The sequence below is a fragment of the Solea solea genome, chromosome 18, assembly GCF_958295425.1.
Source record: "Solea solea chromosome 18, fSolSol10.1, whole genome shotgun sequence".
Taxonomy (NCBI): Eukaryota; Metazoa; Chordata; class Actinopteri; order Pleuronectiformes; family Soleidae; genus Solea; species Solea solea.
The window spans coordinates 17,686,231-17,704,460 of record NC_081151.1 but is presented as its reverse complement, the minus strand read 5'-3'; the positions used below and the strand labels follow the sequence as shown (position 1 = coordinate 17,704,460).

The window sequence follows — 18,230 nt, the reverse complement described above, 5'->3', positions numbered from 1 at the left end:
AAAAACACAAATTGTACCCTTTTAAAAATAGAGCCACATGCGTTTTATTTGGGAAAAAGCTGAGCAAAATGGAAATGAATAATGGATAATTTCTCGCGATGTGAACCAGATGAGGAAAAGGGGACATTTGTTGAAAAATGGAGACGACACTTAAACAGCAAGAAGTCGGCTCAGGTGCTAAGTGAGTTCTAAGAATAGGCGCTTGTCTTAATAAATACTGGAGGACAGCATGGGTGTGCCACATTATACCTTGGCATTGATTCTATTGGCTGAAACGAGCCTGTCCCGTGGATCATGCGAACCTGGCCAGAGGCAGCAAGTCAAGAGGAAGGATTCAGTGTTTAGATCAAGACAAGAAATAACATCCGTTCTCCATGATTAAATCATGGCCACGTCGTGCTAAGTAGGGCTGTTGTGCGTCTGCTGTCAGCCTGTTTGCGAGTGTGTTGTTGTGTAAAGGAAAACAAGTCGAGGGAATCAAAGCTCTCTTTTAAGCACGAGGAAAAAAAGAAATCATACGGGGAGCATGGAGAGTTCATAATGTGGCAGTGGCTGCAGATAAATGAGTGGCTAAAGGAGCACTGATTAGAGCTAATAAAAACCGTGAAACCACCGCTGGTCAGACAAAATCAGCTGAGGAGGTGGTCTCCAATCCTTCTCGGGGTCAGATTGCGTTCAAGCAGCTCAGAAATGCGGATAAATGCCTCGTCAAACCACTTTCAAATGTGGTTTCTGTGATTATATTTAAGTCAGGACACATTGGGACTAGATCTGGCCATGATCAGATCGCTGAAGACGGACGTTAATACCCAGGTCCGAATGAGGTCGAAGTCTAATTTATATTTCCTCCTCCCCGAGTTCACCACACATGCCACATATTTATTGTTTCTCTAAAGTAATGTGAACATAATGGTATGTTAGTTTTAGGGCTTGTGATTGTGGTTATTGAGCCGTCACAGCAATTAGGTGAGAGCCAATATAAACTGTATTTGCCGTTGTTAAAGGTGAATTTATGAAAATGAATACAAGAACTTATGTAATGTGTAGTCATTAGTGCCTCTCAATCTTCCCTGTTGCAAAGATGACACCGGATGTACACCTAAACAATAACACAGCTGAAAGAAGATCGGTTGAAATGCATATGGTGTAGTTTTCTGACATTATTCTACCACCAATATTTTCACATCATGTACAGTACATGCAGCCAAGAAAGCAGGTCCCCTCACTTCCACACATCTTCTTTCGCGTTCGAGCATATTTTTACTCTGTGGCTTTACAATGAGAAACAACTGTGCAACAGCAAACACACATTCAGTGACTGAATCGTGCTTAAATATATTTGCTCCTGTGAATCGAAAACCACCACTCCCACTCGCATCTCACTTTTAGCTTTGTCCTCATCTCATTTCTCACTTTCACAAGACATCTTAGCACAACCACCACTTCACATTAGAACATACTGTGCCCAGTGAGATGTACCACAGTGTTAATAACAAGAGTTTTAGGATGACCTCACAGGTGTAAAACGAAAAAGGACTCGGTATCAAGTTGAGTCACCGAAGTTTATATAAAGCCTCTTTCACACTAAACCTTAGGTACGCTAAGGTATTTTTAAACCAGGTATTTTTAAACCTGGGTAAAGCCACTAAAAAAAGAGAAACATGAATAGAGGGGAAAACACCAAGCCCTTAGGGATAATGTTACAGTGGTTACTATTTTTATATCTCCCCCTTATGGTCTGTCTTTAAATCAACTGTTTAGATAAGTGGTTTTCAACATATTTAAAATATTGAGCTCTGGAAGTTACACCATTATCACAAATGTTAAAATACAGTGGTGTTAATAGACTTTTCATCCTCCTCCTCTTCCTCACATATACAGTACTTCCCACACTGGTATGGCCAAATTAGATTAGGATGGAGTGAAAGATAAGGTGACAAATTATTATTATTGAATTTATTTTTCTTTTTTTGTTATTTGTTTCATCTTCTACGCAATCCGATCACATACCCTGGTATAGACAGGTGATCAGTATTTCTGATTTTCCACCAGAGGCAGCTCGCGTACCACTGGTGGTACACGCACCACAGTTTGAGAACCATGTGTTTAGATGATCTGATAGATCGCTAACTTCATTAATCTTAACTGCTGGATGATAAGTGTGCTCCTACTGGTCCCAATCGGAGACAAAGCCTCCAAAAACCTGTGCACATTGCGGAGTCATTTGACCCAAGAGTGTCTGCTGATTGATCACATTCCGCCGAATGAAAAACCTGTTTAAATCCAGGATTAAACAGGTTCTTGACTAGAGAGAATGGGGATTAACAAGCTTGTTTGTGAGTTCATGCGTCGTTTCACCAAGTCAGCTCATCTACATGTGTGGGGGAGTAAAGTAACACTGAAGGGAAGCAAGTTTCACTTGATACTCGTTATTCGTAACTGACTTATTTGAAGTCTCCAGGCTGCTTACGTGACTGCATCCATAAGCAGAGTCATGGTCTCATCCCCATGTCCTCAACACACCTGGGAGTCATTTGCAAGCAATGTGGGCTCTGATGAATCGGGAGGACAGATTTGGATTTAATAATCCTAATTGGAGGGGATAAACGAGTGGAGAGACAAATGCGCCTCCTCGCCTGGCTTCACCCCCATCATTATTTTAGCTCCTTCCCTCCCTCTGGTACCAACTTCATCATCGCTATCATCATCGCGATCATCTTTCAAGCTCTCCGTCCTCCCCACACTATGCACTGACCCTGCGACCCCTCCCCTGCATCAGTCACGGGTCACCAGTGAGTAGAAAGGGGGATTTAACGGTTAACTTGGCCCGTTGAAGGAGGTGTGGGGCGAGCATGGCAAGAACATTCCTGTCTTCCCCTGACCCGCCGACCCCTCCGCTGTACCTTTACTATGCACTCTCCTGTTAACTACTGAGCGGCAGTGAGAAAACGACTCCTCTTGTATTATGGGATGATTAGGCTGGGTTTAAACAGGAGGAGCAGATGACCGCTGTATGCACTAATGTTACGCACGGTTTGAACTGTGTCTGCGATCTTTTCACAAAGCGTTGGATGAAAACATTCAACACAACCTCTGGAACAAGGATTACTGACTTCTGTTAAATATCCAGCTACGACTAGCAGAAAGGTAGCTAAACCTAGCATGGCAGTCCATTTAACATGTTATATTTTGGTTTAATATGATCGGTTTAAAACCTTTGGAAAAGGCCGGCTGGTAAGAGATAAAAGGGAGGGGGGGGGACACATTCAAATCCAGACTCAAAGAGGTTTTGACCGGTGTGAATGTGTATATATAAATCGACATTCGTTCCTGGGTCAATTGACTTTTGAAATGTGTTTTTTATTTATATATTGTATATATCTGGTTTATTTCCTACTGGCATTGATTGTGATGCCAGACCCGAACATGATTATTTCTTCTTAATTCATTTTATTCGTTGGCAGTGGTGCGAATTCCTGTGCGTCACTTCCAGCACAACACAATGACATGCATTCACCTTCTGGCCACTAGCATACCCGTTAGCCCCATGAATGTACGTTTTACAAGTTGGAACAGCACTCTGTATTTTTTTTTTTATTTCATCAGTGGGATGAATTTAAGGATCAATTATATTGGGAACGTTCAGCTTCTCTTGGGATAAGGTTTCTTAGTGTAGCCCCAGAGTTTTCAAACAAAAACATAGAATGAAGTTGGGGTTCAAACACATTGCATCACTATAGCCTGTTCACACATGCACGGAAACAAGTCTCGGTGAATCAGCTCAAGTTTTTCTTTTTATCATATCAGTGTTTTATGCACACGGAAACGGCATTTTGGGAACCCTGAAACTGTATTTTTGGAGAATGGACCCCAGAGTGGGGAAAACCTCAAAACCCCACCTTTGCGTATTTGTGCCGACAACAACGAAACACTACTCACACTTCTTTGGGAAAGTGATGACGTCATAAACCCATATCTCTCTGTCTCCCTTTCGCTTGCATTCACTGTCACATATCGTGGTTGTCGTTATCCTCTTCTCTTTTCTTTTTTGTTTTCGAAAAAATAAGAGCAATCAAGTCAATAAAATGTACTCATGTCTGTACCCTTCAATGATTTTATTGTCTTGTTCTCAAAAATGAACATTCATTGAAGGTTTACAATGGGACAAAAGCGACATGAGTTGCAAATACATGTGCTGTGCACCTTACACACAAATCTGCCACATTTAGAACAGCTCATGGTGCATCTTTTTCTTTTGCCAGTACAAAAGTCACATGTCCCCCTCCTCCTGGGGTTGTAATTTTCTGAGATGGGTTCTCTGTCTTGTAACTCTTTTATCATGGCAACAGCACTTGCTTCGCGTGGAAGACGTGGTCTCCGTGCCATATGAGGTGCCACCAGTGTCTTTCCCAGCTCCTCAATGAAAGTCCTCCTCCTGTAGGTCTTGGCCTTGTTCCATGTGGGATCCACTGCTGTCCACAGCACATAGGCATTGTAGACCGAAATATCGAGAAGATGGTAAAATAGCACCAATGGCCACCGATGGGTTCTCTTCCTGCAACTGTAGGTGGCAATAACCTGCAAATAAATAAATAAAAACAAACTGAACATGAATGTCGAGGTTGGGGAACAGATTTTTCAACATTTTCTGGACCAAACAGCTCATTGTTTTAAAATATTCAACAGATTAATAATGAAAGTAAATGTTATTTGTGTATGAATAAAGAGTGTGAGCGGATGCAAACCTTATCCAGGTTGTCAACACATCCTTTGCAGCGGTCGTAGTCCATGATTATGAGCGGCTTCATCTTCTCCGTGTTGCTGACAGCACGCTCATGATGCTTTGTACTGAGAAGCAGCACATTCTTCCTCAGTTTGGGTATGTACGACACAGCGGTGTGTGTTCGGGTGAATGCAAAAAGAGAGGAGTGAGTCTGTCTCGTCTTTGTCAGGAGCAGTTGTGGGGGGATTTCGGGCTTGCTTTTGCGAATGGCTCCCACTAATGTCATTTTCCTGTTCAGCAGCTCCTCTGCCAGCTCATAGGAGGTCAACACCTTGTCACATGTGACGGTGTTGCCTCGGAGCCCCTCCGTCATCTCTAGGCCAACCCTGTGTCCCTTGTTAAACCCTGAGGAACCGTCAGCTGGTTTCCCAATATCTATTTGCATACGCCAAGCATAAGACGTCTCAACGTCGCAGGTGACCCAGATTTTGATGCCGTACCTGGCAGGGTTATTAATGTACTGACGGAATGCACAGCAGCCTCTGAAGGGCACAACGTGCTCACCCACACAGACATCCTGGCCAGGGTTGAAAAGCAGGCCGAGGCGATGCGTCCATCTATCCCATATGCATCTGAATTTTGCTAGTTTGTCATCTGTATGGCTTGAAGTTTTGTTAAGACTGTCACCAAACTTCAAAGTAGAGTTAATCCTATTGAATGTCCTGATGGACATTGTCGCCCGAAAGATTGAGCGTCCAGTCTCTGCATTCCAAAGGCTTCGCATGGATTCATTTGTTGACTTGTACACACCAGTTAACAGCAGAATTCCAATGAATGCACGCAGTTCAGTGGCATCTATATCCCGCCAATCTGGAACCTTGTGTCTCCCCTGACTGTTGGTCATTTCCACAATAACGTTGACAATCTCCTCTGTAATAAATAAATCAAAGGCTGACTCCAGAGAGTGCATCTTGGATGTGGCCCAAAGAGTTGGTCCTGGTTTCAAATCAGTGTCATCAGTGTCTGGTTCATAAGGGACCGTCTGATTTTCAGTGGGAGACCAGACAATGTTCCTACTCTTTGATATCCAGCCACCCTCCCCTGTGGGTTCCTCATTCTCAGACTCCGATGAATCCAATGAAAAATCAGATGCCAGCTGGTGGTCAGGTACATCACCTAAGCCTTCGTCCTCCTCGTCCTCGCTGTTTGATGCTTTCTCCGATTCCTCCGGCTCCGCAGGCTCGCTGTCTGCCTGCATCGTAGACTCTGCTGCTTTTTGCAAATGGAAAACATGGGAACATTAGAGAGATTTAGTTTGCTGTCCAATTCTAACACGACTTTAACACAGTGCAGAGGCTCAGTATGTTTACATGCACAGTTTAACTAAGGTCATAGTCCGAGTAAGAGCAAGAGCAATCGGACGCCGCCACCAATTGATTTGATTTGCACCAAGAGTACTGCAGTTTGTACGCCGTCTCCTTCTACTTCGGAGTCAAAGAGTGGAAATAAAACACAACTCCGATTCAGGTCTGAGTAATCAGACTATGAATGACATTATACAGGTATGATAGTCTAAGAATAGCTTGATTTTAATCAGACTAACGTGTTTACATTAAGAAAACCAAATTGTTGTCTTAGTCCGACTAAAATTCGACTTTTAACATGCATGTAAACACTGACAACTGACTGAAAAAAAACCTTGGCACTTTAACTGTTTACATATTACACTGTAACACATCGTCCTGCATTAATCAATTGAACTAAATCTAAACTTAATTAATTTATCAAACCGGAGCAATAAAGCAAAGTTTAATCGAGCTACAGCCGATCAGGAGGACAAAAATACATATCAAAATAAATCATTTTTATTTTAATTAATTTCTTTAATTAATTAAAAGTAATCACTCGTAATAGAGTCATCACAATAGACACTTTACATGTTAACATTCATATTGTACACTAGGGCTGCAATGACAAATCGACTAATTATTTCAGCTTTTCATACATATTTATTTCATGTTTTATTTGCTCCCCTATGACAGTAACCTTTAATAATAATTAGTAATAGTAATTTGTTGGTTTCTGTACAAAATGGGTCAATATTATCTGCCATTTAAATGTCTTATAAATCATTACTTGCAGCACTAATATACACACAAACAGACACAAGGGGAGGGACAGACACAATCAAGGACATCCTCTCTCTAACAAACAGTCGCAAAAACATCGAACACTCCTCCTTTATGCTCTCTGATGTTCAGGTAGGGAGTAAGCTAGCTGCTGTTAGCTGCTTGATTTGCATGCTAACTGTAGAATGCAAGCCTTTAGAAGGTTATATTTCACCGCAGCTGGACACACGGACCCCCGTGGCTCTTGTCAAACGTCTATTTCAAGACAGTGTTACCTTGAATGGGGCAAAGAGTGTCGTGTGGCGATCCCGCGGACATTGAAATAATCATAACACAGCCTGTGTGATGCAGTGATCCTGTGTGAATTCGCTTCCGGCGCAGGACAGGAAATCCAACCGAAAAACTACAAAATAAAACCGGAAATTCCGAAAATAATATTTACAAGGGAAATCGCGGGTGAAGAAATGTAAATGTTGATCAATTAGATCAAATAAAAAGCTCTTATGTTTTTGTGGTGTAATCAAAGTGAATAATTAAATAATTGATTACTCAAAGAAAAAAACACATTTAAATTCATCTTCAACAAATTTGAGGGCATGTAGAGGAAATCTTAGACGCATAGGAGTGTTTAGGGTATTCTGACTGTTTTAGTGACGATAATGATAATGAGCAACTGTGATAAAATGTGAATAAAGGCTATCAGTGTGTCTTTTTCTTTCTTTAATCCATGATTTAATAATTCACTTACACCACAAAAACATAGAGCTAAATTGACACACTGCCTGACCCCACCCCCACCCCAAACAAATCCAAAATAACAGATTAACACTAGCACAGCAAATGAATAGTGTGATGTGCTAAATAGTATAGCCTACCCTACTCATATGACATTAAATATTAATCATTTTATTTGATTTAATGAATAGACATTTATGAAGAACCTCTGCAGGGTCCAAACCTCACAAACTCCCTAGTCTGAGTGCTGACTGATAAATGACATCATAAGGAATCTTATCTACAGTAAGACCCTCTGGGTTTCGCCAAAACAGATGAAAGAGAAGCTTACCTGGGACGGCAACCTTAATTGGGTTCAAGGTCCTTCTTTTCTTCAAGAGCCAGAGTTTCTGTGGCCAGAGAAACCACAACTGCTGGAAATCCCAAATGATGATATGGAGGTGACCTTACCACGAACCTCATCGACGGCGACGCAGTTGAAAACAAGCTCATTCAATACTACTCTAGCTGGTACAAATTAAATAAAGGATACCCTAATTTGTGAACACTTAAAGTAGTTAACTCTTGGCCTTAAAACTTTGATTAAATATTATTGCTAGGAAAGGAACGTGGCTTTGTAGATAGAGGGATTGGGAGATATGTACTGGAAGATATCTAGCAGTTTTGTAGGTTGACGTGTCCGTTATCTGCTATGTAGGATTGGTGTGAAAAGGTTTTTTGCCCATCAGGTCACGCCATGTAAATCAATAGATCGTCATTCACAATATGAAACGTCAAGGGAATATTTCTGTGTGTTAAAGAAGCTTGGATACATGTGGATAGAAACTTGAATGTACTTCAAGTGGAAATAAATGTGCAAACCCCTCACATGACTCTTTCTTGCCTTGGTGATTGATGAATTAAAGCGGTAATGCCGTGTCAAGTGTGCGTTCGCCACTCTCAGATTCTCATCCAGGTCTGCACTTGTTTTATCAAACCAAAGTTTTGAAAAGAATTTGTCAGTTTTTTTCATTTATGTATTTGAGGGTACAGTAGGCAGGATCATTTTGATAAAAAAAAGTATCCATAAAAACTATTAGTGTAAGCAAAAAAGAAAACTGAAACTTTGCACCTCCTCTAGGCTTTATTTCCACAAGTATGATTTAAGAATCCGTCCACTGGCAGAATCAATCTTCACAACTAACTCTCACCAAGAAAGCAGACAAGTTTCAAGGTTCATTTAGTTGTCCTTCCAAACATATATTCTAAAACACATACAGAGTAAAGAAACTCGTTGCTAGGTTTACCTAACTAGTATTAGATGCCCAATCAGATGCCTTTAAATCAACAAGTGATGTTTTCAATGAATTTGGGTGGAAAATACATAAGGATGCAGGAATGCCATCATGTTTTTATGTCTCAGAAATGGGACTAAAGGATTAAAGGATCTAGGAGTAATTCACAAAAGAAATGCCACCTTTTCTCTAAAGAAGCTCCCATCACCCATTGAGAGGCCAAATCATTGGAGGGTATTTTGTCCTTCCAGAACTCCTCAACTCAGTGCTTCACTTCTAAAGTGACGATGGTGAGGCCAGGTGGGGGTTTAGCCGGAGGCATGGAAAGAATTGAGAGAGGCACTTGTAGAATTATTCAAGCCTGATCAATAACGCTATTAAAATGCATTCACTGGAGGCAATTTGATTGTGCGGCGTTATTTGAACATGGCAGGAAGCAGCAGCAGCAGCAGCAGAGGCACATCAAAGGGAGGCTTTGTGAGGAGGGGACCAGATTATGGCCTCTGACGCAGGGATGGATCCAGCCAAGTGGAGGCCATGAGCACGCGCACACACACACACACACACACACACACACACACATCAAGGAAATGTGCTTCAGCACACAAGCCAACACACTGCAAAGGCATTCAATCCGACTCTCTATTTTCCGTTCGCTTCCACTGGACGTGCACACGCAGAACTATGCAAAGACACATGTGCACAAGCATTCAACTGCACTGAAAACACACACATGCTCTGTTCGAAGCTTGTTTTCATACTGGCTATCAAAAAGATGGGTGTAAGACGCATAAATCATTTACTGAGAGGGATTGTTTGACATTTGAGGGATAGGCCTATTTGTTTTTTGCCGAGAGTTGGACGAGAAGATTGATTGCATTCATGCGGGCGATGTCCTGGAACCGCTTTGTTAGTCAAGAACTATAAGTTGACTGAATCCCCTTTACCTCGCTAAGGAACACATTATCCCTGGTCTGTTTAAATCAGCACAAATGTGTTGAGACAAAGCCAGGTAAGTAAGCTAAGCTCACAATCTTTTCAAAATGTCAAACTACTTTTTTTCTCTCTTCTTGCCATGTTTTCTTTCACATTTTCTAGTCTGTCTGTTTTGATGACCAAGTACTATTCCTTGCAGACTCACTTAAGGACACGTAAAAAACAAAACCTTTCACCAAATTCAAGGGTTTGGTGAATTTTGATTCAGAAAGTTCATTTGGAATATTTATGACTCAGAATCAGTAAATACTGGAGGGACAAGTGGCCACTACTTAAGAATCAGACTTGTGTCAAAATTCCTTTCCTGTCTAATTATATGTGGAGACTGACTTCAAAGCTAAATATGCTTGCGTCCTTCTATTAATACTCACCCCAAACATACATGTTTTTACCAAAGATCTTAAACACCAGGCCAAAAACATGTTTGTCTGACAGAAGCTGCGCTAAATCCAGTTAAGCTAAGTCACATTCACACACGCAGATTTCTACTTCCGGGTCAAAGACCAGGGAGGAAATTTTGGATGCATGCACAGAACGCCAAGTCCGACTCCAGTCCGACTAAGCGTATAGATGCAGGAGTAATCAGACTATGAATCCCATTATCCAGGTATTTTAGTCCGACTAAGACTAGTCGGACTACCTTGTTTACATGACATTAAGAAAACTGTATTATTGTCTTAGTCTGACTAAAATCGGACTTTTAACATGCATGTAAATACACTGACTGACTCGCTGAAAGGGGGGTATTGTCGCCTAGTGTAGCCAAGGACACACTTATTCCATTAATCAATTCCCTTAAACTTTGCATGCAAATGTACTATGCGCTCCCTGAAGCAGCATTTACCTGCACTCTGGCTGCCAAAGGTCACATCTGTGTAAGACCAAGCAAATGTCATTTGATTTGCATTTGTCACACCAAATAAAACTGTGAAGAGAAGGCTAAAAAAAAAAAAAAAAAGAGAGAGAGAGAGAGGAAGCGTGGCTAAACTACAAATACAGCAGGTTAATGGTCATTTTCTACAGCAGAGATGATTAAAATCTAAAATTCTGCAAAGACAAAACTCTCTCCACACCTCCGCATCTCCCCCACGACCTCCCCTGTCCTACAAATGCTACACCCCCACACCTCCCACTTTTACAATGCCCCGGCTTCCTAATAAACTTTTGTGATGTTTGGAATCCATTAGGAGCAATATCCCACTTCTCAAAACATCCTGGCTCATTCTGGGGGAGTGGAGCAAGGAGACGAAGAGCCGCGGGAGAGGAGGGCCTCAAATTTCCATTTCTATTGAAGGCAGACCGAGGGGATTTGATGAGGGAGAGCAGGGCTGCGGGGCCGCTGAACGTACACTCGGACTGTAAAGAGAAGGAATGTCAGGGATCTCAGGGGAGAAACGCTCTACTAGCGACAAACGTTCTTTGGAAAGGAGCTTTCACAGCATAGATGGATGCCATACGCATTTAAGTTGAAGGAGTTTGGAGGGTTGTTTTTTTTGTCCAAAAACATTGACATATTGCTGAATTAGAAACAGAGTAAATATGTCAAATGGTTTAACCTACTGTGTATACAATAGATGGATATCATAAAGGAAGATCTCAGGGGTAAAACACACTTGCAACAAATATATTTTGTACAAAAGCACAGTTTTCTTAAGCAAACAGATTCCATATTTATTCAGTTATTGGCACTTATAGAGAGAAATGTCAATAAATCAGGAACCAACTATGGGAAAAATCCTTCAAATCTTATAAATCAGATAACAGGAGAGGGGAAGCATGCTATTAAGAAAAGTTCTTTGTGAGCTGGCACAAACACTGATGTTTTTGGCCTTCAACTGTGCTAAATTTATCCAACAAAACAAATTGTCAAAACATATCAAATTTTGTCAAATGTTCCTTGGGAAGATACTGTGTTTGTAGAGCAGTATAATTTGCATAGTAACATTGGTTCGTCACACACAGGACTGACGAGGACTGGATCACACACCTACACCAAAGTGTGACAAGTCTCCTGGAAGTGAAAACCAAAGATCAGACCAACAGGAGCCACATGGAACAAAGAAATGTTCCTCAAATAAAACAAATGATCCTTGTAGGTGTTGAAGCAGTGCCTCAGTTAATGGTCATAAATCTGTTTCACACCAGTTTAGCAGAAAGACCTTTGTTGTTCTTGGTAAAAGGGCAATGAAAAGTGTCTGATTTCTTTCCTCGTGGGACGATGTGGTCATGTGGCTCAAAACAAACAAAAAAGTATAACTTCACTCGTACTATAAAGCACTATTACGTTCCTTTCTTCCCTTTATTGCAAACCTTCCTCTTATGTGTCCACCTTTTTAATTTACAGGTATTGTGAGGGTTTTGTCACAGGGCTGCTCTGCTCGCATATATATATATATATGTTCCCATCGTCAGCTCTAGTGGGTGTTATTCACCTCCATACAAGCCTTTAATCCAATTCAGATAGCAGGCGCTCAAGTGTCGCAACAATTGTTCCCACAGTGTGAAAAGTAAGCCACTATCTGGAAAACACAAGAGCTGCAAGACAAATGTGTGGCGAAGATCCAGCAGTGGGAGGTACAGGAGCGAGAGGCCTGAGATTACAGACAAAGCAGGAGTAAACAGTGCCTTCAGATAAAAAACACGGACGGGCACTTTTAACAATGGTTCTTTCCTGGCAGGGAGCCACAACAAAGCGCCTTCCTGTATTTGCGCCCTCTTGCATGCGCCCTCACTTCCTGTGGATGCTCAGACATGTGGCTCGGCGCATTCTCATCAGCACTGAGTGACCCCACGTACCGTCGACCTCTGACCCTGATGCTTTTCTCTCACACGCAGAGAGGGTGGAAGAAATATGCAAAGCAATACGGCAGTGCACAAAAAAAACTCAGTGTTAAATCGCACCATGGTGATTTTTTATGACATGGTGACCTGGGAAACACTGTCCAATGGTATTTATGTCATGTTACTGTGCTATATAATACTGGAAAACAGCAATGCACTTTATTTTCATATTTTAATCTGAGATATTTCTCCTTATTGTGTTACTAAAAGGTACAGTGTGTAAAATGTAGAATTATTATTGGGCTCATCATCATGGGCTTTTGAACATGGTGCCCCAAAATGGCCGCCTGTGTTGTGGCGACCCAGCTTCAGATACAGATAAGTCTCATATAATCACCTGATTGTAAGGCTTGGTATAATTATTTATCGTCAATTTAAAAATAATTTCATCATTTTACACACTGGACCTTTAACTCAAAGTACATTGATTAAGTAGTTTTACTAATTATGTCATAATTGCCAACATAATCACCAAGATTCACTGTTTTAAGCCACACAATCCCTTTATTAATATAAATATGCATGTGGCTCATCATTTCAGAAAGACTAGGTTTATTTATAAAAAAAAAAAGAAAGTGAAGGGAAGGGAAGAAAAAAAACGGATTTAATTTCTTTTTGGAAGAAGAATAGATAACGTGCCCCTTTTTGGCTTTAAAATGCTATCTAGACTTCAGAGGAGTTGAAAGGAGACATCTGAAAGTTGATTTAGTGCTTTCATTTTAGGGTCAGTGGTATAATTGTTATCAATGTATGATAAGTATTGCTAAAAATGTCCATAATAAACTTCTTAGATGTTTTTGTCAGTAAACCAACTTTAACATTAAGGTAGAATACAAAGTACAGTATTTTCCCTCTAAAATTAACTGGAGTAGAAGTTTCAATCAAGCTAGAAATGAAAATACTGAATGAAACCGCTTCAGTGTTTTACTTCAGTACAGTGCCTTCTAGTAAAAGTAGTTAGTTATTCTCCAGCTCTGGAAAACAACACTCGCGCACAGTCCCATAAGTCACGTTTATCATCACAGACTTCTCCTCTTTCCCACTCCCACTCCTTACTCGGCTGCTTCAAAAACAGCACAAACATCTCAAGGGGCAAACAACTATGTAGAGGAGAAATGACGGTTCAAACTGGATAACTGATTCACTATGTTTGTCTTTCATAAGTTCTGGCAACACATGCTCTGCTGAGGGAAAAGCACATTTCTGGATGGCACATCTCTATACACGACACGAGAAATGCGTGTTTCCTTCTAAATCATGACTATAAATGACGTTTGTGTGCTCCATGCTTTTATGATTTGGGCCGAGGAGGGGGCTGCGGATCATAAAAAGAAAAAGAGAAAAGGAGAACACAGGGCTTGTGGGTAATTACGGCACAGAGTGGTGGGAGATGGAGCGTTTGGGAAAGACTCGGGGGCCAGATGTGTGAGGAATGTTCTGGCTGCTGCAGCGCACAGAGCGGAGAGGTGGGTGGAGGGGAGTGAAGACCAGTCGAATTACACAGCCTGCAGATCGTTAAAGAGCTGTCAAGCCTCCAGCGCTCGGCTGTGTGTTTCACATCATCTCGCTGAGCAGCTACAGGCTCACCTTTCTGCCCGACAGAGCTGGAAAGTCAAGTATTTCCTCACGTACTGTATTCAAATGCAACTCACAGGAACTTATACTTGACTTATAAGTGTTGTTTTTATTTTATAACACTTTAGATTTAACTCAATTTCAGAGGGGAATATGACTTTTGCCGTGCAAGCGAATGTGGACGGCGAGTGGAGTCCACCGTTTTAATCCAAAGTGAAGAATGTCAACGATGAATAATCTTTAATTTGGTAAACCCTTGACCTTTACTATAGCATCACTAACAGGTTGACCTTTATAATTTTTGGTTTTTGTCTTTTTTTTTTAAGTGAAAAGCCTAAATAACAACATAATTGATTGCCATGGCATATAACTTTAACCTTTTTTTTCAACATGTCTCATTAATTCACCATATTCAGAGGCCTGTGACCTTTAGATTAAGACTAAACCTCTCAAACACTGTGGTAACTGATGAATGTTTGATTCCTAAAGTATTCCACAAAAACCAGCTACATTGATGCCTCAGTATTAAGCATATAATCATATACCAATCATGTGTATTTCACTTTTAGTAGTTTAAGTTCATTTTCTTAAGCACGTCTGTACACGCTGAGTCGCCGGTTTGGTACTTTTACTGAAGTGAATGATCCGAATACTTCCTCCACCGCTACAGACAGCTGCATCGCCGCAGCCAGTCCTCCGCGATCAATTTGGAACCGCAAGAGGCTGAGCATACGCTCCTCCAGGCTACCCACAATGCACCTGGAGAGCCCGACCTGCGTCACAGGCAGATAGTTTTTGAAAGACAAAAAGAAAAAAAAAAAAATATGAAAACACGCCCTCCATCTGCTTCTCATCATTCCCATCCATCTCTTCTTCCACCCCCTTCCCTGTCAAACATACTCCTTCTCCCTCTCTCTCCCTCCGTTTCATGCTCTGCCACACAAACTCATCCAGCCCCTCCAGCACCACAACCTCTGGAGCTGTGGCATGGATAAATAGGCCACAACAGCTGGGTCTGACTCCTGACCAGGACCACCCCTCCAGACTTGACCAACACTCCCTCTCTCTCTCTCCCTGTGACCACCACCACAAACACCACCACCGCCGCCGCGGCCACCGCCGCCGCCTCTGCGAGTCCAGATGTTTTAAAGGCCGAGCCGAGAGACGTTACCCTGTTACTGGCTTTGTTTACATAAAGATTTATTTGGGCGTAGATCGTTTTTGTATTCATTAAAATTTATTACCTGAGCGTTTGATAAACGAGTGTGCTTAGTTTGGGCTCGTAAAAGGTTTGTTTACAGTTTTGTAAAAAAAAGAAAAAAAGAAAAAAAAAGGCAAGGTCCACAAAAAAAATCTATTTTCCATGTTCCCTCTTCATGACCATACACAAATATACCCAAAACGTACATAGTTCAAATAAATTCCTGATTGTGCCTTTAAGTCGAGAGTGTGCTGTTTGTTCAGCTGCTGAGGGCCTCAGAGAGAAACCCAGGGAGGCCACAGAGAATTCATACCTTCCATTCATCACAGAGCAGAGGGACGGTGGAGGAGGGAGGAGGAGGAAGGTAAAAGAGTGAGCGAGGAAATGAGGAGACAAGAGTGCGTGTTTTTTTTCTTTCTCTGCTCTGCTGAGTAAGGAGAGAGGGCGAGCTCCACTTTCTGACAGCTGGGCTGTGAAACCTCTGCTCCGCTGATTGACTGCTCACACCGCATTCATGTGACCGTTTTGTATGAGTCACCGCAGATTTGCAGCCGTCTGGTTTGAAGTCATTTCAGTTGTCGACTCTGTTTTTAGTGATTTAATTTAGAAATCTATTCACTTCATGGGTTCCACTTATAACAACAACCTTTTCACCTTTAACCTTTTCAATTGTCTGTTTTATTTGTTTTTAACTTCTGTGTTTTTGATGTTTGGCTTTTATTTGACTTGTAAAGCGACTTTGAGAGTCTGAAAGGCGCTTACAAATAAAAAAGGTATTATTATAAAGACAAAACAACATTTTTTGACCAAGGCCTCTCTCTCGTGTGTCTTCAGAAAAAGGTGAATTATTGTGGTTGCTTTTCTTTGAAACAAGGGATTCATACATAAATTCTGCAAATGAAAAACTAGAACAAGGAAATGTGATAATTATGCAAAACTGAAATACTATAATACTGTTTTTAGTCACAGTGTATACTATGTACAAATATGGCCTATATCACTGAGCAAATAACACACAACTATTTGTCTACAGACTTCCCTTGCAAAAACCACAGAGGACTGAGGCAGAAAAGGCTCCGCTGTCGTGTATTGCCGCTTATCCACTACATGGTCCCGTCATCACAGCATGGCTACATGAAACTGGCGTGACTTCCTTTTATACACGACACACGAAAACTAGTGACTTGTTTTTTCGATGTACTGAATCATTAGTGTCAGTTAATTCAAAAAAAGACTCTGTCTGACACAGTCACTGAGTTGAAACAGGTTCCTTTCTGAAATTGTACGAAATCAAACGCAGTTGGGAGTTGAATTACTATTGCATGTACATGTTCAACTTGACCCAAACTCTGTCGCACAAAGGCTTTGACCCAGAAATAATAGAATGAACTAGTACACTACTGAATGAACTAGAAAAACCTTCAAGGTCAGTTGCTACTGACTCAGTGGGTTTTGGATAACGATGACCTTGATGAATGAGAATCTACACAAACTGATGAAGGGAGTGAATTTATGCTGTCAGCTGAATGGATGATAGAAAGACACAGAATGGTGGCTCACATTGTTCCAACTCGCCACAACTTTAAGTTGTTTTGTGAGAGCCAACTGGCCTAATAGGCCCATTTATAATCCAGTTCTGTTCTGTTTTACATCCATCGTTCCCAAATGTTATCTCCATCACTACGTTAGCATGGACGTTAAGTAGTACTACCTCCAGGGGGCAGTGCCGAGTACCAAGCCTGAAGCGCTTATTTTATTGACCTGAAATAGACAGAAACCAAAGTTAATGAGTAATATTATATTATATTATTGGTATTGCCAATGGGGGAGATTGTTGACAAGCTGCATTTTTCATATTTCTGTATGTCTGCCGTGACCTTTGACAACTTTCTTCACTGGATAGCACCAGCGATGAATGCTCATAATAGCATCTTCATCGTTTTCCTGACTTATTACACTATCGACTCTATACTGCCCCATCGATTTCCAGTGGTATTGCTCCATTTCTCTACTGCGATGTGCACAAAAGACAGACAAAATGAACGCTAAGTACGGACGAAAGGCTCCGTCCGTCATTTGCGTAAGAGGATAAAAGGGCAGAACTGAGCAGCTGAAAATGGGCATGTTGCCACCTAGCATACCAGAGATAGACACACTTTCTTCAATAAATCAAATTCCCACTGGTGCTTTTCAGGTCCACTTAAACGGTGCAGTCAAGCCACAATTATAGCTCGACTTCACTCTGCATGGACACCGAACTGAATGTATTAAGTGCACAGCTGGAAATGATTGGAAGCGATTAGCCTAGCTTAGCATAAAGACAGGAAGCACAGAGAAAGGAGGTGACCCGACTAAGCCCAAAGTCTAAGACAGTATGGTCATAACAATACTTTAAAGGAACAGTTAATACGATTTTTAAAACAAACATGGTGGACCCCATGTAAGAGAACCAGCTCAACAGTTCTTATTCAGGTGAAAACAAAGTTTTAAATAACATGTGGAATATCTGTTGATAGACGCCAGTTCAATGCTATCCATTTAACATTTTCAACCCAATAAATAATGACCATGTCATATTTAATTACCTTGATCATAATATAATCCATAATTTGTGGTTGATGCTTTTGGGTGTGGTGGCTTTCTTAAGTCTTACTATTAGAAAAGACGTTGCCAAGAAAATATAAAAAAAAATTTACTGCTGATCACCTAACACATTTTGTGTTGAATGTGTTCAAACCTGTAACATCAGTCTCAAA

At 41.2% G+C, this 18,230-nt stretch overlaps 1 protein-coding gene across 1 annotated transcript; it reads right to left on the bottom strand.

Annotated features, from left to right (window-relative positions):
• Positions 1 to 4,100: 4,100 nt before the first annotated feature.
• On the bottom strand, positions 4,101 to 7,236 carry LOC131444447 (piggyBac transposable element-derived protein 4-like). Its single transcript, XM_058614761.1, has 3 exons — positions 7,128 to 7,236; positions 4,746 to 5,995; positions 4,101 to 4,578 (listed from the first exon to the last, which is right to left on the bottom strand). The coding sequence occupies exons 1-3, from the start codon at positions 7,180 to 7,182 to the stop codon at positions 4,144 to 4,146; spliced, it is 1,740 nt and encodes a 579-aa protein (XP_058470744.1). The 5' UTR covers positions 7,183 to 7,236; the 3' UTR covers positions 4,101 to 4,143.
• Between the last annotated feature and the right edge of the window lie 10,994 nt (positions 7,237 to 18,230).